The sequence below is a fragment of the Columba livia genome, chromosome 12 (genome assembly GCF_036013475.1).
Source record: "Columba livia isolate bColLiv1 breed racing homer chromosome 12, bColLiv1.pat.W.v2, whole genome shotgun sequence".
NCBI classification, from domain to species: domain Eukaryota; kingdom Metazoa; phylum Chordata; class Aves; order Columbiformes; family Columbidae; genus Columba; species Columba livia.
Genome location: NC_088613.1, coordinates 6,776,162 through 6,803,881, shown reverse-complemented (window position 1 = coordinate 6,803,881; position 27,720 = coordinate 6,776,162). Strand labels below are relative to the sequence as shown.

Genomic DNA, 27,720 nt, shown 5'->3' with positions numbered 1-27,720 from the left:
TCCTTATCACCTCTTTACTCCAGCTTCTTTCCACTCTTGCCTCTCCTACCACCTGTTGTCTCGCTCAGTTCATTTCCCTTCAGTTCAGTCCTATCTCTAATTTGGCCATTGTTCCTCCACCCCTTCCCAAACGCAAATACCTGGGAAGACTGCTGGGCTGTGGGCATCTTCTGTGGCTTATACCCTTTCCCTTCTTGACATAATCCTTCTGCCTGAGGCCTTGTTCTGCTGCCTCAGCACATTTAGCAAAACTGGGGTTTATTTTGGTGGTCCAAAGCCCTGCTTTTACGGCTGTGCCCAAGGAGCTGTGGCTAAAGCCCAGGTTTCTCTTCCCCTCCCAGTAACCCTGAGGACAGCGTGAACTCCCAGCGGGGCAGCGAAGGGAACCGTGACTTCTCTTGCTTCCTCACAGACAGCTTGTCACACGGCCACGAGCCACCGCAGTTCTGGGGTCCTCTCTATAAGGAAGCCCTGGAGGTGCTGGAGAGAGTTGAGAGAAGGAAACAGAGCTGGTGAGGGGCTGGAGCACAAGTGTGATGGAGCGGCTGAGGGACCCGGGGGTTCAGCTGGAGAACAGGAGCTGAGGGGAGACCTTCTGATCTCTGAACTGCCTGAAAGGAGCTTGGAGCCAGGGGGGTGTCGGTCTCTTCTGTCAAGTAGCAAGTGATAGAATAAGAGGAAATGGCCTCAAGTTGTGCCAGGGAACGTTTAGATTGGATATTGGGAAAAATACCTGCCCAGAAGTGTTTGTCAGGCACTAGAACAGGCTGCCCAGGGCAGTGGTGGAGACAGCATCCCTGGAGGGGTTTAGAAGACGTGTAGATGTGGTTCTCCGGGACGTGGTTTAGTGCCACTGTTAAGTCAGACTCGACGATCTTGAGGGCGTTTTCCAACGGGAATGATTCTATGACTCTACACGCGCACTCGCTGGGCCAGCACAGCCCATTCTCCGCGGGCACCACCCGCCGTGTCCCCCCGAACGCCGGGGCCGGGGCAGGCCCGAGAGGCTCCGCCCTGAGGACCCGCGCACGCGCCCCCTGAGCGCTACCGCCCGCCTCGAGGCGCTCTGCGCATGCGCACAGGCCGCACCGCGCGCCTGAGAGCGACTGTGTCTGCGCGATCCCAGCACTCGCCCCCCCCACCTCCAACGGCTGCGGGTGAGAACTGCGCAGGCGCAGAGCCCCCGGCCCCGCCCCTTTCCGTTTCCCGGCTCTCCCGCCTCCGGCCCTCGCGGAGAAGGGGAGGGGAAGGCGCGCGGTGGCGCGCGTGCGCAGGAGGCCGCGCGGGCCCGGCGTGCTCCCGCCGCGCCGCCAATCGGGCACCGCCCCGCAGCGTCGCGCCGTCGCGGTCCGAGCGCGCCGTGCGTGCGTGCGTCCGTCCGCTCCTGCGTGCGTGCGTGCGTGCGTGCTTGCGCTCGGCGGCGGCGGCGGCGGCGCAGCGTCCCCTGCCCCGAATGAAAGGGACGGTCCCGGCGAGCGAGCGGCCGTGAGCGACCGGCGGTGACGGGGGGGTGGGGGTGTGCCCGAGCTGCTCCTCTCCCCGGCGCCCCACCCGCCACACGGGTGAGTGACTGAGTGACCGACCGAGTGCCCAACCGCCTCTTTGCCCGCCCAGCCGCCGCTTTGCCGCGCTCCTGGGGCAGGCACGGCGCCCCCAGCCCGCCTGCTCGTAGCCCCTGGCCCGGCGAGTCCGCCCTGCCCTCCCGCTGCCTCACCGCCGGCCGCCGCCGGTTCCTGGGCCTCAGCGAATCGCCCGCCCCCGGGAGGGTCCGGGCACCCAGCGCTGCCGCTTCCAGGAGCGCCCCCGTTGCCGTTACCCGCCTCCCCTTCCCCCGCCCCGAGCCGCCGGCAGCCGCTCGCTCCGCCCGCCTCGGCCCGCTCCCTCCTTCCCCGGAGGATCCGCCCCCCCTTGTCTGCGAGTCCTGTTTCCCCCAAAATTTGGTGAGGAGCGGGGCTGGAAACGCCCTCGCCGGGAGCCCCGCGTCCCGCCGAGCCCCCTTGGTCGGCCCAGGGCCGGGACCAGGCCAGGCCGGGCCTTGCCGGTGCGTGTGAGCGGGACCCCGGCAGAGCCGTGCCGGGCCTCACTGAAGCCCCGGGGCGGCCGGGGTGCCGGTATCGGGTCATCTGCCGCTCCCCGCGGGGGTGTGTAAACTTTCCTGAAGATCGGCCCGTGCTGTCTGCCAGGTCTCCCTCAGCGCAGGCTCTTGTGTAATTTTTAGTTACCTGCTGTAATTGTTTAGACTTTCGAGGGTTGGGCCTTCTCCCCCCGCCTTTGCCCCCACCTTTAGTTTCTTTTTTTTTTTTAATGAAAGTTGCGTGGATAAGTTCCTGTTCTACTTTTTATAGTGGCTGTAGGATGCTGTGTGGGCATAACTCTTGGATAAAACATTTCCATGGGACTTGTGACTTCAGGTTCTCACCTACAGACATGCACAGGATACCTGCCTTGTCCCCAGCTTCACCCCCCCCCTCCAAAATAATACCCCCAATAATGGGTGGTGGACCCTAGAAACTAGTAAGCACTGGGAAGTTTCTTAAACAGAGATTCTGGTATATCTACTGAGCATCTTGCAAAATCCAACACGAGTATTTTCTGTAGCTTTTCACGAGAGTCCAAACCACTTCAGCATGTTTAATGAAATTTTACAAAGCTTGTATACTTGTAGGTTTTCCTCATGTATCTGAAATTTTCTTAATGGACAAATATAAATTGTAATTTTTTAAAAATATAATTTTGTAATCATAGAGGCTGCACAGCAAAACAAACTTTATCTGAGAAAGTATAGCATATAGGTCGCTGTCCTTTGTTGTAAATGCACATGAGGCCTGAACTCCTACAAACAGGCAGCAGCTCTTGAAACATATTTGGGCAATAAATAGAAATTAGAATCCAGGTTACTCTCTGTTCTTCAGTGCTGAACAACATCTCCTACACTGAGGGCATCCTTCTTTGCCCGAGCGTCATTGAACTTGCACTTTCCTTTTATATTTGGAAATATGTCATCTAGAACAGCTGAGTAAACCAGCATGCAAGCCATATGAGTTTGTAAAACATGCTGCTTTAAAGATAAAATAAAGGTGCTATTAGGAGAAGCAGCGTGTTGAATACCTTAGTGGACATTAAGAAACATGAATGCAAATGAACCAAAATTTTTAAGTGAAGCATCACCAAAAGAGTTTCTTCTTTTGTGGTTTTAGGGTGTTACCTTTTATTTTTTAGACCAAGTCTGTGCCAAAATATGTAGTAATCTATGTTTTGTAGTACACGTGTTCCATTTTGGTAGAGGTAGTGCATAATGTCCTAGTCAGTGATTCTGTAGTATGTCACCTGTGATCCAGCCTGTGAGACTTGCTCTCATAAAGCTGACAAGCAAGATTTCTGTCAACAGTATTTTTAAACACTGTTCTATAAGGCTTATTAGTTTGTTAGCTTTTTAAACATTGAAAACAGAAATTTTCAGCTGCTTTAAGTTGTGTGATTTTTCTTGTTCCTATGAAATGTAGCTTGATACTTGGCAAACGGGACTGATGGCTTTTGGGTGATTTAACTTGAGAGACAAAAGCAGATTTTTGAGTGTTTACATTCAGAATTTGGGTCTGCATAACTTGGTTCACCTTTTTCAGAAAATGAATGTTTTTTTAAATGGACAAGGATAAGAAGTGCATTTTGGCACAAAAAAAAAGGGATCCCAGTGTAGTGTTTTCTCACATTTATGAGAAAGCAAACATAATTTAGGGAGAGGTCTACAGATGAAATGCTTCTGGAATAGTTCTCATACTCAGATTTTCTTCTGCAGTCTTTAGAAATGTATAAAGAACGTTAATACTCAGTGGTACAGAAAACACAAATGCAAAGAACGCCGGATTGGAAAGAAAACTTTTAGATATCATCGTAAAATGCTTTCAGAGTAATTTAATCTGATAGTGAAAAGAATGTGAGTTTCCTTTCTGGCGTACCCTAGTGCTTTTTGTTCTGTTTGAGTTATGAATAATTTTTCAAGTGTTAAATAATTTATAATTAAAGAAATATTCCAAAACGTAATATTTGCCCCCCCCCCCCCCCCTTTTTTTTTGGTTTTGTTATAACATCAACATCCATGCATCATCAGGTAAATATTTGCATTATTTTTCGCTTCCATGTAAGCCTTAAAAATGTAATTATGCAAAAGTACCTCAAGAAGTTTGGTGATGTCAGGTTTTAGTATTGCTGGAATGAAGTGCCTCTGTGTGTCTGTTAGTGCAGTTGACTGCAGAGCTGTGAGAAGGTTCTTTATAATCTTGTTTCTAGGAAAGTTACTATTCTTATAAATTAAAGATGAGAGCCACTTACTGATTTTTTTATCTGTTCTATAAATTATTTGCATTTTCTAAAATATGAATTTGCTTGTTAAATTGAGGGATGGCTATTTTTATAGTAGTGATTCTTATTCCTGTAAGTCAGTAGGACCTGTGCATGTGTTGAAGGAAATCCCTGATCTTCCGTTTAAGAACTACTACCACTGCTGTCAAAATAGCAATAATATAATCTGAATATAAAATTAAACAGGTAGACCCCAATGAATGTGTGTATATCAAATTATTTAAACCAAAGCAGAACTTCTTGCATTTAAAATTATTTTCTTAATATATTTCTGACCCATCACTCTGTGATTTATATTGAGCCATTGAATGTGACCTGAAAACAAGAAATCTTTGTGATATTATTTCCTGCTTTTCTTTTGTAGGCCTTTTTTGTGTACGCAAAAATATATATATATATTTTCAGTTTAAAAAAATATTTTTTGAAAAATAAAATGTGAAGATTTGTGTGTCTTTCCTTCAGAAGCCATTCGTCCTTTCTCCTCAGAAGGGATTACAGAATGGTCTTGTTTTGGTTTTTCTTTAGAAGAATACAGTATAGTAATTCTTTTGTGCTTAACACTTAAGGACTCTCTATTGCCACTGCAAAAGGGTGTGACTCGTTTATCCAGATTGGCACATTTTTTGTGCAAATCAGCAAGATCTGAAATCTATGCATTCTTCGTATAAGTATGCGTCACCAGCCAGTAAACTGCTTTCCAGTTAGAAAAGAAAGCAAATGAAGCTGTTGGTAAAGCAAAGGCGATAGATCCAGGACAGACACCTTTTGCTGCAGTTTTGTAGTAGACGTTGCAGGACAAACAGTTAAAACTCAGGCTGTGAAAATCTGTCGAAACGGAAGAGTGAGAATCCAAAAGGACTGTGTTTTAGCTGTAGTATGTGCCGATAGAAACTTAACGGCATTCCTCTGCTTTCCATGAGAAAAATAGTGAGTGATATTAGTATTACGGGAGGCTGACAGCGCGGAGCAGGTTTGCCCATGCAAATGGCCAAAAAAACATCGTGCATTTTCATGCAGATGGCCGTGGTCGTGCAGTCCCGATGTACTGCAACTCTGCTGGTTTTATGGCTGCTTTTTTTTTTTTCCCCCAACAGGAATATCAAACTAGATGGTGGCTTTTCTTATTTAGATGAGTCTAACGTAGACAAAGGCTGAGGAGGATGCTTTTGTTGCAGTCGTGGCCAATTCTGGCAGCAAGGCTCAGATCTCCAAAGTAAAAAGCTCTAAGCATGTCTATTTGAAGAGAACAATATTTTCTTTCTTGAAAGATGTAGTAACAAATGAACACAAACTACTTAATTTTGGGCCAAGAAGTATATACGCTTGTCAGGTATTTCAATTTTGAACTTGCAGTTTCTGCTCGAGTGGGACCTCAATGTTGTATTTTAGAATGTGTTACTGGTAACACACAAAAAGTTCGTGATTCATGTCGAATTTAATTTTACACTGCTTTTCTTAGAAGAGAATAGCAGCACTCGTACACTTACTGAAAACTCGTATGGTACTGCTAAATTATCTGTGGGTCTTGAGAAGGTTTCCCTTGTGGCACCTTAGTCATAGATCCTCCTAAAATTTAGATTCCAAGGCTGTTTCACTCACCACAGCGCATCTGTGTAATACCTAAAATGGTAACGGTTTATCTTCTCATCTCTACCCTCATCTAAGAGTAGTTGCTCATCTCTGTGAGCTACTTTGTGAGCTTTTACACTCAAAACCTGTTCTGGATGCTGTGCTGGACTTCTGAGGTTTTCCTTTGCTTCTGTTTCTGAAGAGGCTCAGTAGCCAGAATTTTATTGTGGGCACAGGTAGTGTGTTTTCTGCAAATTCCTTTGCTTTAATAAATAACTATAAGAATGGGCTAAAAGAGTTGCAGTAACATTTCCTCCCAATGATTGCTGTACTTGTTGTATTTTATTTCTTCTTTTCCCCGTAAGTTTCATGTTCGTGTCCAAAGTGTTATGTTAATATTCACGCTTTTTTCCCTAAAGAACTAATTCTGCTTGTTGATACAATTCCATAAAAAGTTAGGAAAACGCTGCCTCTTGCTTGATACATGTTTATTTGGGTATATTGTAGTAGTGTAAAGGGAAGAGTAAAAAGAGACAGATCATTTTCTAGCAACCAATATTATATTTATAAAACTGTAAGTTATAATGTTTTTTGTTGATGTTAACATGCTGATTGCACCTTTTTTTTCTGTAGCATTGAGAGGATTGAAGTGGCATTCTAAGGTCATTTAAAATCATGACAAGCTCAGTTGGACAGAAAAAAGTCTCTTCAAGACAAAGGAAGTGTGGTTTTTGTAGATCTAATAAAGATAATGAATGTGGACAATTATTGATGTCAGAAAACCAGAAGGTGGCAGCACATCACAAGTGTATGGTAAGTAACTCAGAGTAAAAGGGAGAGGAATGCAGTGAGCTAGTAAATGACGACAAACAAATGAAAAATTCAACCAGCTGTGGCATTGGAACAAATGTTTAATCAGTCTAATTTGAAAATGTTATGGGTTTCATATATATAAATGTCCTATATAACTTATAGCCTTAAAACTTAAAAAAAAAGTTGTTGCTTTTTTTTTTAATAATTTTAGCTGTTCTCATCTGCACTGGTGTCTTCACACACTGATAATGAGAGTCTTGGTGGATTCTCCATTGAAGATATTCAGAAAGAAATAAAGAGAGGCACTAAACTGGTAAGTCTCTATTATTTGCCCTTGAAAATGACACAAATATTTTCTTCTGTAAGTTTTACCTTAATGTTGTTCAGTGTATTATTTATATGTGTTTTTTGGGGTTTTTTTGTGTTTGGTTTGGTTGGTTTTGGTTGGTGGTATTTGGGTTTGTGGGTTTTTTGTTTTGGTTTTGTTTTCTTTGAGCACTGTTGTTGTGTGAGCTCTAAGGTAATGGACAAGTTACAGAAGATCATGGAATCACAGAATGTGCTGAGTTGGAAGGGACCCACAAGGATCATTGAGTCCAGCTCCTGACAGTTTTTTTCTGTGGAAATGCATACAGAAGATAACAATCATAAGATATAATGATAAGATGTTATGAGATTATAAGATGGTCAAGTAAAATTGGTCTCAGGTTTATGAAAAGAAAACCTTAGTAGATATGATTACACTTATATTGAAATGAAATTTGAATGTCAGGTAACCAACCCTACATCTATGTTTATAATCCAGTAATTTCTATTTAATATTTTCTGCCAGATTTCAGAATGAAGCCCACATTCTAGGGACCTGGCAAGGGTAGTTTTGTACCTTTACCAATATTTGGGTTTGCTGCCAAAATCTGTTTTTAACTACCAAAGGTACTTTTATTGCTTCCTTTTATATTGACTTAATAGATGATTGTGCGAATATAGACACCTTATGAGGTACATGGGTACAATAGTGATTACAGCTCTACCAAATTCATGAGAATTGAGCAGCAATGACTTGTTAATTTTTAAGTTTTTTTAGAACTAGTTGTTTTCCATTTGGGCAAATGAGTGAGGCTTTTAAAAATATTTTTAACAAATTATCATTCACTTCCTCACATTAAAAATTTTCAGGTTAGTTATTTAATGTATGTATTTACTAGTCTAACACAGTATTGTAGAACTGCAATGATATAATAATAGTCTAAAATTTCATCCAATGTTTCATTTGAATCTTTTCCAATGCAGGGAACTTTATTTGCTCTGATTAGCTGAAGCACAAAGAAATAACTATTCACAAGTAATTCGTGATGCGATTTGATTTCATTTCCAAAGAACATGGTAGGAAATGAAAGTACAGACTGCAAAGGAACTTTTTGATTCTTAAGTCTCTTCAGTGCTTTTTGAAAGTTATTTCTTCTTATGTCATTGGTGGTTTCTGTCTTTCTGCTTCTAAATCTCTTTATGTTCCTTCACTGGTGCAACAGCTGGATATATTCTTGGAGCTCACTAGCTGTACGTATCAGGCACTTTGTTCAGCTTTTTGCAGAAAACCTGGATCTGGTTAACTTAGATTCATAGTCCTGAGATGCATATTCTCTCCAAAAAGGAAACAAGATAATTTTACATCTTAACTTTGCCGCCGTATCTCTGTAGCTGTCAGAAAACTGTAGCTCTGAATCCCTCTCTGTAACGAATCTTTTTCCCTTGACCGGTGTAGTTTCCAGTCGGCCTAAATACCGCCTTGAAGCTCTGCTTTGTGTTCTAGCCTGTTCTTTCATGTGGGAACACACAGAGCAAAAATATCCCAGTGTGCTGCATTGAGTTAAGTAATTATATCGGTAGCTTGGACTAAATTTGTGTGCTGGCAGATTTGACGTGGCTGCTCTCCCTGGGGAGATGCTGCCACTGACCAGGTAGGAACTGGGACCTCTTCATTACTGGAGTGATAATGACTGACGTGTAGAGCATTTCTGATGATAATATATTTCTGTCTAAGAAAATTTTGTAGGTTCAAGCCTTAATAGGCCAGCCGTAAAAACTTGTGGAGTTTAAACATTTGGAAGTACATGGCCCTGATATCATTATTGCTTCTGTTAGCTGTGTATGGGAGGATTTCTTTTAAAGAGCTTATTTGTTTTGTCACACTTCGCATATACATGATATAAGTTGGAGATTAATCAGTCTGTTGAGGGTGACCATTTGGACAGCAAGACTTGTACCAATGGAATAAATATTTTATTACTGTCAGGAAACATAGATCAATAAGTCGGTGTAAAAATTCCTGTGGTCTGTTTTGTCCATACAGTAACGGTGTTCATAAAAAGAAGGCTTTATTTTAGTCATTTCTGGCTTTAAAAATCCTGAAGCATTAACTAAAACTGATGGGATGGGTATCACTTCAACCTAGGCTTTTATAAAGGGCTATGATCAGCCATTATTTTATATTAAACCATAACGTATAACACATTTATGAGATAAAATACACATACAAATTAGATAACAACTAGGGAACGGTATATATAACTATACCATTTCAGAGCTTGCAGAGGAGTAAATGGAGATGATCCAAGGCTTTGACATTTTTAGTGTTCAGTTAACTTTGTTAAAATTGAAGAACAGGGTGGTGATACATAACTTTGGTGATGTATGTATTTGGTATATTAGAGACTAACAAGAACTTGACTGAGTTAGTGTGGGCAGAAAGTGTATTTCACACAGATCTATGTAAGCGGTATCCTACACCGCATGCTTCTGCTTATGGATTTGGAATTAATCTTTTGGGGGTGTGGGCAACATGCTGGATACAAACAAAAAGCTCTGGTTGGCTTCTGAGGGGAGTTTATTGGGAAATTCTGAGATTTCGGGGCAATATTGTGTCATTAGAAAATAATATAGAGAAGGATGAGAAGGGCACTGAACGATTTAAAAGCGTGAGAGTTGGTGTGTCATAAGCAATCTTAGATGAGAAGAATTTGTTTTTGGGAAAGAGGAGTAAAGCAACAGACTCCCATTTAATCTTTTGTGCAATATAAGTATAAAGAGCAAAATTTCATATAATTGAAATAAATTCATTGTATTTAACAAATCTTTCACCAAATTCAGTGTTTTGGAAATAACTTAAGGAAATAACTGCATAGAAAAAAGAGGTCAAGTCAGCCGCTGAGGCTAAGAAACATTTGCAGATCATCAGTATTTCTGACTCTGCAAGATTCGTTGCCAAATGTGTGTCTTTTTTTCTCCTGCTTTCATAATATCATTCAGAGTTGGACAGGTACCATTTACAATTTTAACTTTTCTGAAACTGTCAGTATAAACAGACTATCGAGTGGGATGTTTAGGTGAATAGCTGTGTGACTTTCATCAGACACGTGATATCCCGTGGAAGTAAATTACTTATTTTCTTCATTGAATTCATAATCAATATATTATGGTTATTGTATTGTTGCATATTTGCAACAAATTTCTCCTTTATTTTAAAGTAAGTTATGAAAAATACCTGAGAACAGGAGGAGTAATGCTAAGTGCATGAGTCCATTTATGTTGTCATCAGGAGTGGGAACTCTGTTATTTTTGAACTCAGAAATACTAAGCCAACAGTAACATGAATTGTACTTTCCTTTTCTTTACAGATGTGCTCTTTGTGCCACTGTCCTGGAGCGACCATTGGCTGTGATGTGAAAACATGTCACAAGACGTATCACTACTACTGTGCTTTGCATGATAAAGCTCAGATAAGAGAGAAACCCTCACAAGGCATTTACATGTAACTATTATTTATTTGCTATGTCTGTTTTTTTCTTTATATTTCACATTCATTGTTAAAAAAAAAAAAAAAGAGAAAATAAAAAACCAACAACAAAGCAAAACAAACCCCCCATTTTTGGAATCTAAACAAAACTTAGAAAAAAATTCTAATTATGATTGTGGCATTCAAAATAGTGCTATGCTAGAAAAGTGTATTTTCACTGCGAGATTTGTGTATCGGTGAGTCTTAAAGTGGGAGAAAAAATGTACTGAAATTTAAATTTAAAAGATGAGTAAATAATCTGTGAATCGTGACTGACTTGACAGTTTTCAACTACTTTGTTTATAGGATTTTATGTCGAAAACACAAGAAAACTACGCATAACTCTGAAGGTAAAATTATTCCATATAAATTTTTCCCATTGTAGAAAGATACTTTGGTTAATATTTTTTTTTTTTTGAGAATATAAATGTTTTCAGTAAAAATCAGAACTACATTTTTTTTGAGGAAAAAATGAGTTTGGAAGCCCATCTTATTTCTGTATTTTCTCTAAAAATTATTGGTTGAGGTGGAGAAAAACCCAAAACAAATGTTAGGAAGTTCCAAAGATTTGACATTCTGTCAAAACTAAAGTTTGAGTAGAAGTACCACATTCCCTTCTGGGAAGGAGCTGCCTAATATTTCTAGTTAAATAGTCACAATATTAACATCTAAAACATTTTGCCAGATAACAACTGATTTTTGCTATTTCTAATGTTCCTAAATATTCACTATTTTTTTTTAACTATTAAATAGAGTTTAACTCTTCCAATAGTAATGCAAAGGTTTGTGGTCAGATCACTTAAGTGACATGCTGAGGGGTGCTGTGCCACAGACATAGATAAATTACATGGTCTGTATGTATTTATGCTTTTTCCTGCTGTATCTGAATTTGGGTAAGAGAACAGTCTCTTTCTGCTAAATGTACTTTTAAGGCAATGTACTAGTTTTTATGCTACGGATAGTAGATATTTCAACAGTCAGGTTTGGATGTTAATTCAGTGTTCCGAAAGATACTGAAGGCAGTAGAAAAGCCAAAATGAAAACTGATTTTTTTTAAAGTTTATTTTAAATAATTATTGTCATGTGCTTTATATAAAGCACTCTCTGATTTTGCTGTTACCAGATTTAAACAAGAAATGCAATGTGCATGTTATATCAGCTCTCTAAAGAGACAGGGCCACATTATCTTGTAGTTTGGCACGTTGTTTCTTTATTTTGGGGTTGGTTTGTTAGCAGAAGGAGAATATGAAAGACATTTGAGTCTGCAAAGGGATTAATCTCTTTAACTGATAGTTAAACATAATCTTTTATACTAATTCACAAATAGCTCAGTGTCTGACATCTATTGAAAAATGCCCCCAGTTCTGCATGGAGCCCAATGCCAATGAATGACGTTTTCTGCTTGGAGTTCCTTGCAGGATCTGAACGTGCACTTTTCTTTAAGAGTTTTCAGAAACCATAATTTCCAATTCTACAATGTCATTCTCTGACAGCAAAGGCTTTTAAATTTTATATGGATATATTTATCTGAGAGGACATGGGAAAAATTGCCACAGAGGCCTAGTGGCTTTTTTCTTAAAGGATGATGGCAGTTTATTAAAACATTAAACTCGCTTACCCAAAGAGACTCTTAGATTGGGGGTAGGAGAAGGAGGAATAAATATTCAAAAAAAAAGGAGGCCAAAGACCCCAATAGTATCTCATTTAGCTTTTAACTTTGCAATCATTTTTTTATGTTTAAAATACTTACTTCTGATATGCTTTACACTTCTAGAAATATGTGTAGCTGTATTTCACATTTTTGGGTTTTGTTTGATATTTGACTGAAATTTTACCCAGTGCTCTTTCCCAAAGGATATGTTCTCCTTTTAGTCCATATAGTTTAGGGAACTATACCCATAGACTATTATCACTTACAATTATGGATTTGCTAATGCCAGAAGCTGGGGCTCTTTTGTGATAGACCTCCTGTAAATCAACGAGAGTGAAAATACATACTGTACCTGTCTTATGGAAGTGACTTACAGCACTGTATAGCAATGGTATTTTGGTATATTGAAAACTTAATTACCTGTAGAAGACAGAAATATATAGGGTGGTTTTCATAGTCTAAAAAGGGACTTTGGAGGGTTTGTTTCTTAATATTTGAATGCTGACATTTGCTCGGTCAAATGGGAACTGAAAGGTGTGGGATGGTGAAATTAAGCTTTGTATATGTGTGTGTGTGTATGTATATATATATATATATTAGTTGGTTTATTTCTTGAGAAAAATGTGGATATCAACGTGGAGTTTAAATACAAAAGAAGGGTGATGTGTGAAACCAGACAAGACTTGTGGAGAAGAGTGGATAGAGTAGCTGGGGATGCTAGATGCTGACACAGCATTGTTGTTTTCTCTTGTTTTTTCATTTAATTTCCTGAATCATTGCTCTCAGCAGTGTTTTCATAACACAATAGTTAAAGCCCATCTGTGGTTATGTCACTCAGTGTAGGTGCACAGAGGCACTGGAATTGTCAGTCCTTTTAAACAGAAGCTTATTGCTCCTGCTCATGGATGCTGGTTTGCTTTGGTTTTTTTCTTAGTGTAGAACATCTGGGTGTTTTACCCTTTATTCTCTTTATTGATTGAATTGTTGCAGTCCAAATATTTGTATTATGTCACTTCTATTAGTGGGTGTTGGAAGACTTTTTAGGAGTGTTTGGTTTCCTGAACAGTTTATTTTCTGTAGGCAGTACTGCTGCATAAGAGATTTTTCCTTCTCTTCCCTGGAATATGGATGTGGGGTGTGCAGCGTACTTGTTCCAGTCTGAGATCTGGCTAATGGACCTTTTGTTAGACGTTCTAGTTTAAAATAATATTTGTTAACTGTTAATAACAGTTAAGGAAAGTTCCTTGAGGCTGTGTGGAAATGTGGTTGAAGGATCTACGTTGGAATTAAAGTTACCCAGTTAAAACCCAATGAAAAGGACCTCTTAGATGTTATTTATTGCTGTCATGAAGTTCAAGTGGAGCGAGAATTCATCAGACTAAGGATCTCCCTACTCATCAAGGCAAAATTAATGAACAATGGGAGTTCGTTTTCTTTTAATTGATAGGAGGTGCTGAGCTACCTTCTGTTTTCTTTGAATATAAAAATACAAAACATAGCAGCAAAGTATTGTGCTCTTAAATTCATTATCTGTTTCAGCAGACTCTTGGGTTTGTCTAATTTATCTGTATGGCCCAGCCTGCAGGTGAAATGGAATTGGAGAATTTCATTTATGGTGTGTGTGTGTGTGTGTGTATATATATATATATATATATATTTCAGAGCGATTCTCCTGTGCAGTGTTCCCAATAAGTGGAAAATGGGCAGGAAGAGCGGCTGCGCTCACACTGGGTACTGGGCTGTGGTCCAGTGAGGTACCTGTGAGTGCACAGGTTTGAAGGCACCTGCTCAGAGCAGCAGAACAAGTTACTGGAAGCTTCGTGTCTAGATTTTTGTCTTGCTGGGTTGCAAATCTAACAAAATAATCCGACCTGAACTTCAGGTAACAGTTGAATCCATAATTTAGGCAAGTTAAGTGTTTGGTATTTAATAGATTATAGGAAATGGTGCCAGTGCTTTCAAACTGTCACAGCTGTTAGTTGAATTACTGTTCACTTCAATATAATTGTACTTATTCATTTTGAAGAGGAGAGTGTTGTCGAACTAAGGTTTTGAAACTGTTTGTTGGAATTTATTCCAATGTGCTGGTAGTAATTGTTGAAAAATTGTATGTCTGGTATCTTTCAGTTCCCTGCAGGTGGGGCTGCCCTGGCCCCTGTGTTGAATTTAAAACCAATTCAGCTGATCAGGAATAGTTTAATATAAACTAAGAGAAGAATATAATTTCCTACTGTCACATAGTAATAAAACAAAGAATAATGAAGACAGCCATGTGACTGTCTGTTGGTAATGTTTGAAACAGATGCTTGGGAACTGTGAGGTCAGAAAATACAGTGTCCATAATTCCTATTGTAGCTGTACTCAAAGCCTCAGGGAGTTACGTTTCCACAATGGAAATAAGGACATTCCCTGTCTCAGCATCCTTTTCGTCTTATTCTGAAGATCAAACATGAAATCTGTGCTTCTCAAACTGCTCAGTAAGTTCAGTGAGGATATTATTACTCTGTGAGACTTATTTAGAGATGCTGCAACCTGCATCAAACCAAGTACTTTTTCAAAGCACTATGTAAACCAGGGACTGGCAGGAAAAAGATATGACACTTTTTTGGCATTATAGTTAGGTAACATCCTGATTCATCTTTGGATTCTTTCATCAGTGTTTGCTCATCGTTGGATTTTCTGTGACTGTTGGTAGCACAAGCTTGCCAGTCCTTGCACGCATTAAAGCAGGCAGGTGTGAAAATTTCCGTAACATCGGTGTCGTTTCAGTTCTGCTGGTGGGCGGTTACAAATTCTTCCTGGGCTCTGTCTGTCTTACAGAGAATCTGCTCTGAATGTGGCATCGAATGTATACGTGGTGTAATGTATATATAGTGTTAAAACAAAAAGAGTTGGCCGAGGCAGTAAGTCCACAATCTTCTCTGCAGCCCATTACAGCCTAAGGTGTTTTACAAAAGCATCACAATAGTATTTTCTTACGGAAAAACGCACAGCTAATGGAAAAGAAAGAATGTAAGAGTCATGTGGGGAATGGTTTGCTGAGGAGCCGGCCTGTGGTGTTTATGTTCTGGTTCTCCTGGCAAGATGTTCGACAAATAGGAACTTGGTCAGTTAACTCACGTTTAAAAGGTTTACCATCCCAGTTGCTGTAAGCCTTCTGATTACGCAGATAAGCGTATTGTCTGTCTTCATTCTTTGCCAACGATTGTTTGTTTGAAAAGCATTTAGATTTTATAGTTATGAAGGATTGTTTTATTCATTTTCTATGGTAAATATACTGAATTAAATAAATAACCTCAAGGACTTCATAACACAGATACTATTAAGTCAAAAATAGCTTTTGGACACACATCATCAGTTCCTTGAGGTATCTGGTACTTTTGGAAAACATATCAGTGATGGGACCGAAGGGGTAATTTAATTTTTTTCGTCTCCACTCTTACTTTGTCCAGTTTCGATATGTTTCATGTAACTTAGTCTTTTTCCATTAAGAAACAAACAAACAAACAGCAACAAAAAACCCACTAAAAATTATATTCAGCATTTTGATCATTAATTTCACATCATTTGCTGATAAAAGGTACTATTATTTAATGATTGGCTTACCTGATTCTGTGTTTGCTTGCAAGGGTTTTTATGTAAATCTCTAGTTCTTATTAATGCTTATGGATGCATCATGTTTTTATTATTGACTACTGGGACAATAAAATTTTGAGGGTTTTTTGACACTTCAATTTAAAATATTGTTGCCACATACAGTTCGTTGGGCTTCAGCCGTATTTTAAGGACATCTTTAACATGCTAAACTACCTTTTTCTTTCTCTGTTATATTTTGTTTCTCTTCTAAAAATCTGGTAAAGTTGTTGTTGTCCTTTGTAGTTTAATTTAGAGTTTCTCTTTTGCCCCAAATAGACTGTAAAGCTTTAAATGCCTGTGTGTGATTTCAGATGGACATGACAGCATGTCTGAGCCCCTTCCACATTCTACATTTTGGCTTCTTTTTTTGTACAGTCCTACTTGCAAATATATGTTGCCAGTCAGTTTTGGATGGTGGATACAGAGAGCAGTATGAGCCTTTATTGTACATGTCCTCTTTTTATTTGTTCCTTCACAACCTTTAAATCACTTAATTCTTGTATTACTTTGCTTTAACCTAGCTTTTGGAAATGGGTGATTCCATATATACTTCAAGCTGACACAGTATAGAACAGAACAGTGAGATCTCAGCCTCTTCTTTGCCAAGACAAACATCTTGATCCTTTTCCTTCTAGTCATGATCAATGGAGAAGTTTTTGATTTCTCTCTGAAGCCGAGTCTCCCTGTTAACAGTTTGTGTAATACAGCATTTTGCTCATCTTCTTTTTGTGGTACTTTGTACTGCTTATGGATTTCTAAAATGCAAATTTGGGCTTGTTGTTGCTCATCATTCTGCTTGTCTGAATTTACAATATCTTGGTTTTAGGTGCTTTTGAAAATGTAGAATGTTTCCTCTTGATTTCTGCCCCCACCCCTCCTTCTCAGACTGTGTTGTGCATTAAGTTTGGTTATTTCAGATATAGCATTTAGGGACTTGTGAAGACAGCTCATAAGGTACCTCGTTTGAACGCGTTGGATAAGGTTGTGTGGAGACTACTGTCATGATTTTAAAAATCAATGCAGTAATGGGATATGGGATGGGGGGCAGTTGAAGAGTATCTAGGGAATCTCAGGGGGTTCAGAGTGTGAGTGAAATCCGTGATAAAACATCATCTGGTCAGGGAGGAGTTGAACAACTTTTTGTGTTTTCCTTAGTTCAAGCTGACACGAGAAGTTGGAAACACCCAACCATCAGATGCCAGGGACACAGGGTAAGCTGCCAGTGGGCTCGAGGGGAGGGACAGAGCACAAACCAAACCGGGCATTAAACAGTAAAGACCATCCCAGGCAGGTGGATTTGAACGCTGGTTACCAGCTCGTTCTTCCTGGACTGTTGCGCTAGTTCATAGTGCTGCTCAAAATGGGAGAAACGCTCATGTTTTGAGGTATCGGTCTTGTAGACAGATGTGGTAGAGCAGGTCCTCACGTCTCTGGTGGTGGTAATCTGGAGGTCCTTGTCACTTGAGGGGGAGACCTAAATCTACAAGGAATTTTATTCTAAGGGGTCATGACGCATCTGGATTTCAGTGAACTCTGAACCTTTGGAAGTGCTAGTTTTGAGCACAGAAAGTGGGTTCTGCTTTGAAGAAAGCTGTGCAGTTCTGATGCTTTTTTATCTTACACTGAAACCATCTTTTAAAAGATAAAGCTTTTTTACTTTTCAAATCTTAAATATTCTAATAACGGTAGACTGCAAAATAGCACTTAAGAACTTGTTCTGTGACGTTTCTCATAAAAGTAGGTTTTCATAATGTGATTCGTTTTTAGCAATTATGATTCACTTCAGTTTTGAAAGTTTGACTGTAGAGAGTTCAGGATATGCGTTAATGTTATTTAGAAAATAAGGTTGGACTAAGAGGTGGAAAGCGTTACGGTTGACAGGATTGATAAGGGTCTTTGGAAGAAATAAGGCAAGTTGGTGAATGCGCTCCATTTTGCTTCATCAAATACAGCCGGGAAATCTGTGGATTGATTTTAGAAGGGATATTTTTTAACTTCTTGCTGATGTTATTTAAAGGGTCATGAATTCAATAAGTCACATTTTTGTAAGACTATTTTTCCAGAGTAGCCATTTATGGTTTCTGTAAATGTAAAAGTGGAGACAAAGATTCACAATATTTGTATGTATGTTGGTGGAGAGTTCAGATGATGAGGGACAAGATAAAATAGAATTATTTTCTTTGAAAGAGGGTTTTGGGCTGCAATAAAATTTGCTATATACAGTCTGAGAGAGACAGTATCTAAATTGCTTAATCTTGGTTGGGGAATTTAGCAAGTAATGATAAATGAAAAATACAGTTAGATAGTAAATTCAGAGAAGAAAATGTCAAATGTATTGCTTCATTGGATAATCCATCTCATCATGTGTTTTATTTTTTCAGAGTAAACGGTGCATTTGTCATCTAATTAGAAAAGAATAGTATATATATTAAAGCATAGGAATGTTGCCATAGATAGACTGACGTATTTTAAAAGCAATTTGGGAATATCTGTGTATAGGCAAGTAATCTGTCGATTTAAGCCAAAATAATTTGCAGATTTGTATTCATATATTCTCAAATCTTTGCCTCATTCTAACCATATGACAGAGTAAAGCCCTGGGGGAATTATATTTTGGTAACCTGTTGTCATGCATTTTGTTTAGTTTTCTGTCCTTCATTAATCTCAGGGGTTAGTGACACACGCAATAGGCTGAGTTTGACAGGACACACTTGTGTGCAGGGGCTGGGGCCAGTGGCAGAGTCGTATTCTGCTCCAGCTTGGTGCCTGTGGAATGTATTTGAGCCTTTGACTTCAAACTTTTGTGCAGTTGAGTCACTGTTAATCAGGAAATAGAAACGTGATTTGATTTTTAAGTGATAATAGATACCAAAGACGAGTTCTAGCAAAGCAGCGTTTAGTCTCAGAATAAGATGTCCTGTCTGGATTCTGAGACCAGGATATAATGGCAATAAGTGCCTTAGCAATGCTTAAATAATAATAATACCACCACAGTCAAGCAGCCCATTAATGTGTAAAGTGGATGTTCCAAATCTTCTGATTAGGATTTCCTTCCATTTGGGGGCTCATACTGATGTTTGTGGTTTGGACTTTGAGAAGCAAGTTCTTTAGCCGTGTGTGTGCACATTTGTTTAAACAAGTCTGCTGAAATATCTGCAGTTTGAGCAGGGGTGAGTGTTCTGTATTTAAAAAAGCCACACAACAAACATGCTCCCATGAGCAGCTGGCGATCAGGAAGGTTGTTGGGGACTGAATAGAGCTGGTTATTCAATATCAGATGTAACTTAACAGGGTTGTATTGGAAACAATCTTAAGTTTGCAGAATTGATCTGTATTAACTGTAGAGCTTTGAGCAGTCAAAAGGACAGTCTGCCAGAGCTCTGCACTGCGGTTCTATCCGGCATTCAGCAGCTGAGCTGACGCTTTCAAGGAACGTGTCAGACGTCTTTCCTATGTCTGTATTACAAATATACATTCTTATATTCCTAATGGTCTATAAATATTTAATCTGGGGTATGGTCAGTACGGGTGATTTTCTGTAAACTGGTGGCTGCTTTTAGCTGTAGGTGTAAAAATATCCTGTAACTAAAATGAAATTTTACATTTGTTTCATGGAGGCAAAATACATTTCAGTTTTAAAATTTGATGTTAACGTTTTAGCCAAAATGGGCGATATTTTAAGTCAAGGCATTAATTAGTAAAGCAAGGAGAGAGGTGTTCTGTAGAAACACCAGCATAGTACCAGCTGCAATTTACATTGGAGGTACGAATCTTAAATAAATTAAAAGCTTATTTCATGCTCGAAACATTTACTGGTTTCAGCGTAGTTTAAATGAGTTATTTTCAGTGGAGGTGAACATGTGTATCTGAGGACAGATTTTTAGCTCTGAAAGTACAAGTTGTAAGAAATGCTAAACCTTCTTCATATGTTATAAAGATGCAAAGCTGTGTGATATGTATAAATAAGTAAATAATGCTTTCAGGATCTAAAGTGCATGTTTGTAATAAACGGGAAAGTATTGCTATTTTTATTTCTGATCCAAATACAACAAATACAGGTTATGTTTTTTTCTTGTCTGTTTTTATTTTTGGCTGCTTTGCTTTGCGTAAATTTTTTGGAGAATGTTATTTGATGATGTTTTCTAACTTCTAAAGCAGATTTAGAAGAAAGTATCAATGAACACGAGTTGGAGCCTTCACCTCCCAAAGGAAAGAGGAGGGGTCGTAAGGGAAAGCCAAGAAAAACAAATTTAAAAGGGCAATCAGAAGACACTAGATCTACGTCCTCACATGGCACAGATGAAATAGAAAGCAGTTCCTATGTAAGCAGTAAATATGCTAAACTTCTTAGAAGGCAGAATTGCATATTTCTTCTTTGCAAATATAATTTTTATTAAAACTTGCATTTGTCTGAGCCTCCAGCTGGTGGCCACAGGCTTTTAAAATTACAACCTTATTTGTAACCCAGCAGTATATTTTAGTAGAATGTTTTTCTTTCAGAGAGACAGGTCTCCCCACAGAAGCAGCCCCAGTGATACAAAACCTAAATGTGGATTCTGTCATGCAGGTGAAGAAGAAAATGAAGCTAGAGGAAAGCTTCATATATTTAATGCCAAAAAGGCTGCAGCACACTATAAGTGCATGGTGAGTAACAATATTGTTGTTAACCAGTCTGTTAGTGAATTTTGTCTGAATTGCTGTTTTAGTTTTTAATACGGTACCCTCATATGTAATTATGCATGACTATTGCCTGTGTGCTGATGATCTCTTCACAAGCTGAAGTGTTGCAAAGTGAGCAATTCATTTATTTTCGCTGCTGGCAATATGGATAAAAGTTGGCTACGTGCTAAGAGATGGAATTAGCTCAGGGAGACTCTTTATTAAAAATGCTCCCTTAGCGTCTAAATGCGTATACAATATTTTAAAAGGAAAACAGGAAAGGGTTTTAGCTAAAATAATCTGTCCCAGAAATAAAATACCCTTACTCCACAGGCTTTCAGACCAAGTCCAGGAAGAATCTGTGAACTTCATTAATTTTCTGACAAGCGCATTCAGCCCTTGTAACTCAAGTAGAGTGGGACATGGAAGTCCCCTTGCCTTTAGGTGATGGTGCTTCAAGAATTGTCAGCCTGAAAAGAATCTGCTCATTTCAGTGAACATGAGCAGACAGTGCTCTCATGTATCATAACTTGTTCTGTGAACGAGGTAGCGCTTTGAGTAATGAACCTTAGTGGTTCCTGTTGTGCCTCAAAATGAATAAATAGTCCAGACAATCTGTGGAGTATTAATTGTTTTTCTAGAGCTGCTTGTCTAACAGATTGCTGGTGTGTGCCAGCAGCCTTGAGTCTTAGAGTATTGGCTACTTTGTGTACCCGAACTTCATTTCTAAGACAGTTTAAACCGATTATACTGGGATGATGACAGTAGGGATGGTACTTTTGTGCTTCATTGTCACCTCTCAGGGCTTTTCAGGTATGTTGACATCAGCTGTGCCGTGAAGCTGAATTGTATATGAGTAACAGGGAAGGAAATGGAATATTTCTAAAAAGTTCAGTGGTGTAGTTGATAATAATGTCCATTTATTACTCTGTGTTTTCATCATGTCATTACTTCTTGTCTGCTCCTTTGTCTTTTAAAATACATTTCTCCAAGACAACAGATGTAATTAAAGCAGTCAGGTGGGTATCAGAAGGAATACTCATCATTCTAATGACTCAGCATGGTTTTTTTTCCTAGTTCATTGGTAAAAAACGTGCTGAGATCACAGAAGGGGATGTGCAATGCTTGGTGATTCCTACACATAAATACATTTCTAATCATGTTGGTGACCTGGAATTATTTTGGCCTTCCTTTGTTTTACAGTTATTCTCTTCTGGCACTGTCCAGCTAACAACAACTTCAAGGGCAGAGTTTGGTGATTTTGATATCAAAACTGTACTTCAGGAAATCAAGAGAGGAAAAAGAATGGTATGTATTTGCAGAGTGTGATGAACATGTTCCCGTAAGGTGTATATAGCTGTGCCTCCTTACTCTTCTGAAACCATCTTTTCCATCTATTTCTTAACACAAAATTTAAATGTATCGTTACTTCTGGGGCAGGTAGCCAGATTGGAATCACTTTAAAAGTTAGTGGTGGTTTGGCATGTGGTATTTAGAGTTCTTTATGACAATGTACATGGTAAATCATTATTACCCTTCCTGTAAGAGAGCAAGAGCTTTGGATCCTGTATTAGTAAAAGCACACTGTGTAAAACTACAGTTAAACTTGGAGAGGATGTTCTTGCAGTGACTTGTTTCCAACTGTTTTGATGTTTTAATACGAAAACATGTTAAGGCCTCAGAGATGGGGATGTTGATAAAATGTCACATTGTATTGTATTAAAATTCAGGATGTCTTTAAAGTGTTAAGAAATTGGGGGGAGGGGTAGAAAACAAGACTTCCAACAATATTGTTCCTTGAAAAAAAAATCACTTAAGATTCTTCATATATTAACATACTAACTTCAGTGGCAAAAAAATGATCTTGGATATGCGATAATATGTGCAATCATGTAGCAATTTTCAGTGCAATAGATAGGTAAATCCTAGTGTTCATATTGTAAAAGGTTATATAGTTTCAGAACACTAAAGTGAATGCAAAGAGACCAGAGACTGAAAGGCTGACCAGTGCCGTTCTCCTCTTTCCTTTGCACAGAAATGCACACTTTGCAGCCAGCCCGGTGCTACTATTGGGTGTGAAATTAAAGCCTGCATAAAAACATACCATTACCACTGTGGAGTAGAAGACAAAGCTAAATACATCGAGAATATGTCACGAGGAATTTATAAGTAAGAACCTATGTAATTCTTGACTCTATAATGCAAGTGAAGGTATTTCATGACACTTTTTCAGCCTAACTTGGCTAGCTAAGTATATTATTTAAGAATAAATATATTTCATTTAAAATGGCATTTTTAACTAATTATTGACTTGCAAAGTAATTTGTGTACTCTGCTAACTTAAAATTTCTGTAGTAGTGTTGCAATATAAGAAATCAGGAAATTAATTGACATATTGTCCTCCTCAATTAATTTGTAATTTATATCGAGGAAACCCGGGATAATTTCTGTCACAGTTCCTCCATATCAATATGTTTTGTAGCTTCTTTCTTTTTTTGGACCCCATAATTTTCCGAACTGCTGCCGTTGGTGAGTTGGCTGTGGTGGAGTTGCCAGGGTGGCTGTGCCCACAAGAGGGCATTCAGTTCTTTAAAACTAGGATTGATCCTCGGTTTAACTGATGCTTGACTGAAAACCATGAATGAGTTAAAAGAGGTAGCAAGGGGCTTGTAGCACATCTCGAAACTAACTGAGGGGAAAGTCTGGTTTTGATAGATACTCTCAGTAAAAGTCCTTACTGTTTCTTTTACTATGCTAGACTCTATTGTAAAAACCATAGTGGAAATGATGAAAGAGATGAAGAGGATGAAGAAAGAGAAAGCAAAAGCCGTGGCAAATCAGGCACTGACCATAATGACATTCCTCAGCAGCAGCTCAATGGAAACTAGGTATGGAAGTTACCCCTGACAGATCTGTTACCGAGACTGAAACGCAATATACATTTAATGTAGTTTATTGCAGTGAAGTACGTAAATCTAGTGTATGCAGATAAGTACTTTTTATTGGCATACTGTAGAAAAATGGGGAGGATTTGTTGATTTTTAAATCCAACTGACTTTGTAACAGTTTAAGAAGGGAGGCCCTCCTTTCTGTCGCTAAATATAGATGTAATGTCAGAGCTGCTAAATGCTTTTCTTTATGATTTTAAATTTACTGTTGTTTTCATCATTTTTTAAACAGGTTCGAGGGACAGAGTTATAGAACTGGGAATGGCTAAGACATCATTACTACTAATTCTTTTAAATTGTTTTCTAAAATCAGAAAAGGGTTAGTAACTTCTACTGCCCAACTCTGTTAGAAATTTCATTGAACTGCCTGAAACGTTCATGTGTGTGAGCCTTCAGTAAGTGGCAGAGTTTTACATGTCAATATTATGTAGTTTGTAGTCTGCAGTGTCTGGAAAAAATGAAACACTATATAAATGATATGTAATATGTACAGTGTCAAAAGTTAAGGCAGACATTGAAATGAAGTGAGATCTATATTTCTGGACTGAATAAAAACCTCAAGATTTGGAATGTGTAAGTTGTTTAGTGGATTCATGCAATGAGAGGAGGTCTTAGCTAGTTTAACTAACAACATGGACAAGTTCGCAGTGGCAGCAAGCTGGTACGTTGTGAATTTTGCGTTTTCTTCATACACAAGTTGCGGAGGCCATACATGGGAAAGCCGCTCTCTGTTTTTGCTTGCAAAGCACACAGTAGACAAGGACTCGGTGTACACCGAAGCACGCTTGAACATTTCAGGTTGTTCCTGTTGTGATTGCTCATTCCGCCCAGCATTGTTGCGGGAGATTTACTTGAGCAGCTGTTGGTTCTGAGCTGTGAGCTTTAGAACTCATGCCAAAGGGCTGTGGTTCATTCTTTCCCCAACGACCCACCTCTTTCTGTGTCCCTGATTTACAAAGAACACTTCACTAAGTGTGATTAAAACCTTACTATACAAATGTTTGGACTCTGCAGCCCAGTCTCTTTTACTTCAGAGTTACAGCTCTTAACTCACTATGGAGTTTAGCCACCATATATGACATCCATACCTCAAGTGTTCTGTCTCGCGTGGAACACTTTGTGTTTTGTCCAGAATATGCATAAAGGTCCCATGTTCTGTAAGAAGGATGAGGAAACAACCTTTTTTGCTAGATTAGTATTTATTTTTTAATCTTATGACCACTATATGAGAAACTTTGCTTATCATCCTTATTTTAGTGCTTAATTTTTCTCTTGCTCTCAAGTCAACAATCACGTCATGGAATTCTACTTGCTAGAATTTGATGTTCCTTTAGGGAATAATCAGACCTAGGCTATACCAAACCTAACAGATCGGTCCTCTGCTTTCAAACACCTTGTCATTTCTGATGGCTACGAGCTTCTTCAATTGGTCTATTAAAGCACATTCTCAGACTTACTTAAATAAAACCAAAAAGCTGAATCTAGTCCGCATGTTTGTCTGTCGCTATCGCATCACCTTGCTGTTTGTTTAGGGTTTTGACTTGTTTCACTCTGAACTCCCAACAAAACTTCTGGATCTGAAGGAAGGAAACAAGCAACATACACTGATTTGGCTAAAACCGCTGCAGTTCTTCTGTGATTGGTATTGCAAAACCAGTTCATTTGTAACATGAGTTTCTGTAGCATTTTTTACTTGTATTTTTAAAAGATTTAATGTGTGTCATTTGTCTTCTTATGCATTCCCTTAATGTCTTGAGGGACTCAATTACTGTATGTTGGAGTTTCTAACATTTTTACCTGTTAGAATTCAATCAGTTCTGTTTGCTTTCCTGGAGAATAATGCAGTTTTAGAAAAAAATATTGCTGTATACAGAAAATACTCAGATACTGCTCTAAACATGATGCCATTGATCATTTTTATTTTGTATTTGTAATTTTCAAAATTAAAAGCGTGACTTGAATTGCAATGACAGATCGATTGTTGAAATTGTCTATCAAGGTGTTTTGGTTCACCCGGAATATGAACATTTTTCAGCCACTCAGAACAGTTTTAGAATGCAGAAATAACATCGTTCAGTGTTTAAATGACTTGTAGATTTGTGCCTCAGACATGGCCCTCCCATGGAAAAAGGCACTTTGTTTGCAGCTACTGTATTTTAACTGAGGTTGCATGGGGTAGATCTGCCAGCATACTGATTGTATTTGAGACTGAGCTCTAATTCATAGTGTGTCAGTTGCTTAGTATAATATTCAGTCCAATAATTCATGTGTTGTGAAATAAACTACCCCATTCCACGCCTTGAAGAACCAGAACAGCATTTTACCTTCGGGTAGCAGGAAAGTGGCTGGTTTACCTGTTACCTCTTAGTGCTGAGATGGCCCGACTAAACCATCATGAATTCATGGAAACAAAGGCAAAAGCAAAAATCTTTTCTCTTACGAGCCTCAAATTTGTCGTAACTGACTTCAACTCATGTATGCTGGGTAAAAGTGCCTTACAATGTAAAAATTGTATTTATATGTTCCCAAGTAGCATCACCTGCTGGGGAGTAATTATGTCGTGGTGTTAATATTTAGAAGAAATGTACCTCAGCAGTGTATTTACTGTACATCTCTTATGTCCTTAATTGTAGTTTTAAAAAGCATGACAATGTATGATAGTATACAACATTTACATCATTTTTTAAAGACAAAATACTGCCATTACTGTCTTTTTATGTGTATTTTAGCTTGGAATTTCAGACAGTCTGATTTTTTTTTCTCTTTTTTGTTTTTTTGGTAAAGCAATGTAATCTTTGCAAGCATATATTGAAGATTATTCTGGAGCATCTACTGCCTTCCCAGAAATGTTAGAAGTAATGAAAGTGCTCTATAGGTGAAATAGGTATGTTTAAATTAGCTAGTTAAATTAATGCAGTCCGTTTGTTACTGAGGTTTTTTTTCTAATAGGCACCTTCTGCTTTCATCTCACAATCAGAGAACTCATGAATTTAACAAAACTTATGAAACTGGTTTCACTTTATTTATTCTCTTTTTTTTTTTTGGCCTTTGGGCATTTATTTTGCTCCCAAGAGCAGCGTGTGCTGTTTAAAGATGCCTGGAACCCTCTGTGATGGGAGGTTTCTCCCCAATTCGTTGTATCTCTATATTAACCGATCTCCCCAGCTCACTGTATCTCTGTATTAACAGATCTGCAATTGTGCTATACCGGGAAGGGAATGTACCAAGGGAGGACAGGCATCAGGATATTGTTCAAATAACTTGAGGATGCAGCTGGTGTAACGCCCGAGTCTCGAGGTGTGATCAAACGCTATAGCTGTGCTATGGCTCCGTTCCAAGGAAGGGCAAAAGGCCGGTTCAGTCTCGCACCGGTGCAGGTAGCTGGGATGTAGTAGATTAGGTGAGCAAAAGATCTACTCGTTCAGCAGGGGTTGATCCACAGGAGGTTCTGTGATAAGGCTCTAGTAGGAGTGACACCAGCTTAACTCCTGGAGGGCAGCAATAAGTCCATCACCTACACTCCACGAAGTCTGATCTTTCGGTACAAAGAGCTGTGCTGATCTAGAATGGTATGAGCACACAGAATCTGGCCCTAAAATGTGATATAAAGGAAGAGAGCTTGCTTCTTACTGCTGCCTATGTGAAAAATAACTTCATGCTAAACCAGAGTGCAAGATGAAGAGGTGATAATCTATTTGAAGTATCAGCCTTATCTGGTAGGTGATAATCGGTGCATTCCAAAGATATTAATATGCTGGATCAGATTGACAAGAAAATTAATCCTCATTAGATGAAATTAATCTTAAGAGAACTGAAGGTACATTATAGCAAATAGTAACTCTTCTTACACGTCACCAGAAAAAGATTCCACTGTATTAGTGATGGAGATTGAAAAACAGAACACGGCTCTTGATTTATATACTGTTGAAGCAGTTTCTATATATGCATATGTACGCACATTCATTAGTCAGCAGTGACATCTCAACCCTTAAAGGATCCTGGAGAACTGTTGCTTGTCAAAAAGCACTCAGGTTAGGCTAATAATGTCTGCAGCTTTTGCTCTAGCATACATTTACATTAGGTGTAAAGACAAGGAGTGTATGAAAGAGGGTAAATGCATTCCTATCTACAATGTTATGTATATTTTGTTCCTGTTATATTGGCTTTACTTCCAAAGTTGTAGTTTGCAGTATTAGTTTCTTTTCATTGGTATCCTTGCATATATATATTCAATAAATGAGTTATGAATTTCA

The 27,720-nt window shown here is 39.0% G+C and overlaps 2 protein-coding genes across 5 annotated transcripts; one reads left to right on the top strand and one right to left on the bottom strand.

The window, feature by feature from the left end:
• Positions 1-198: 198 nt before the first annotated feature.
• Positions 199-2,123, bottom strand: LOC135580694 (collagen alpha-1(III) chain-like). Its single transcript, XM_065077480.1, has 2 exons — positions 734-2,123; positions 199-480 (listed from the first exon to the last, which is right to left on the bottom strand). The coding sequence occupies exons 1-2, from the start codon at positions 2,121-2,123 to the stop codon at positions 407-409; spliced, it is 1,464 nt and encodes a 487-aa protein (XP_064933552.1). The 3' UTR covers positions 199-406.
• On the top strand, positions 1,382-27,720 carry PHF6 (PHD finger protein 6). Of its 4 annotated transcripts, none has more exons than XM_065077610.1 (11): positions 1,382-1,562; positions 6,562-6,741; positions 6,953-7,054; positions 10,416-10,549; positions 10,880-10,923; positions 20,019-20,182; positions 20,361-20,504; positions 21,723-21,827; positions 22,555-22,688; positions 23,278-23,407; positions 25,000-27,720. In XM_065077610.1, the coding sequence occupies exons 2-10, from the start codon at positions 6,604-6,606 to the stop codon at positions 23,405-23,407; spliced, it is 1,095 nt and encodes a 364-aa protein (XP_064933682.1). In that variant the 5' UTR covers positions 1,382-1,562; positions 6,562-6,603; the 3' UTR covers positions 25,000-27,720. The 4 variants fall into 4 exon arrangements, with proteins under 4 accessions (XP_064933682.1, XP_064933681.1, XP_064933680.1 ...); XM_065077609.1 differs by having other exon boundaries at positions 23,700-27,720; XM_065077608.1 differs by having other exon boundaries at positions 20,016-20,182.

Coding starts and splice junctions, on each gene's coding strand:
- LOC135580694 (XM_065077480.1), bottom strand. CDS start 2,123: ATGACCCGATACCGGCACCCCGGCCGCCCCGGGGCTTCAGTGAGGCCC. Junction 481..733: donor TGACAAACACTTCTGGGCAG/GTATTTTTCCCA, acceptor AACTCTCTCCAG/CACCTCCAGGGCTTCCTTAT.
- PHF6 (XM_065077608.1), top strand. CDS start 6,604: ATGACAAGCTCAGTTGGACAGAAAAAAGTCTCTTCAAGACAAAGGAAG. Junction 20,505..21,722: donor CAGCACACTATAAGTGCATG/GTGAGTAACAAT, acceptor TTTGTTTTACAG/TTATTCTCTTCTGGCACTGT. Junction 22,689..23,277: donor ATGTCACGAGGAATTTATAA/GTAAGAACCTAT, acceptor TTACTATGCTAG/ACTCTATTGTAAAAACCATA.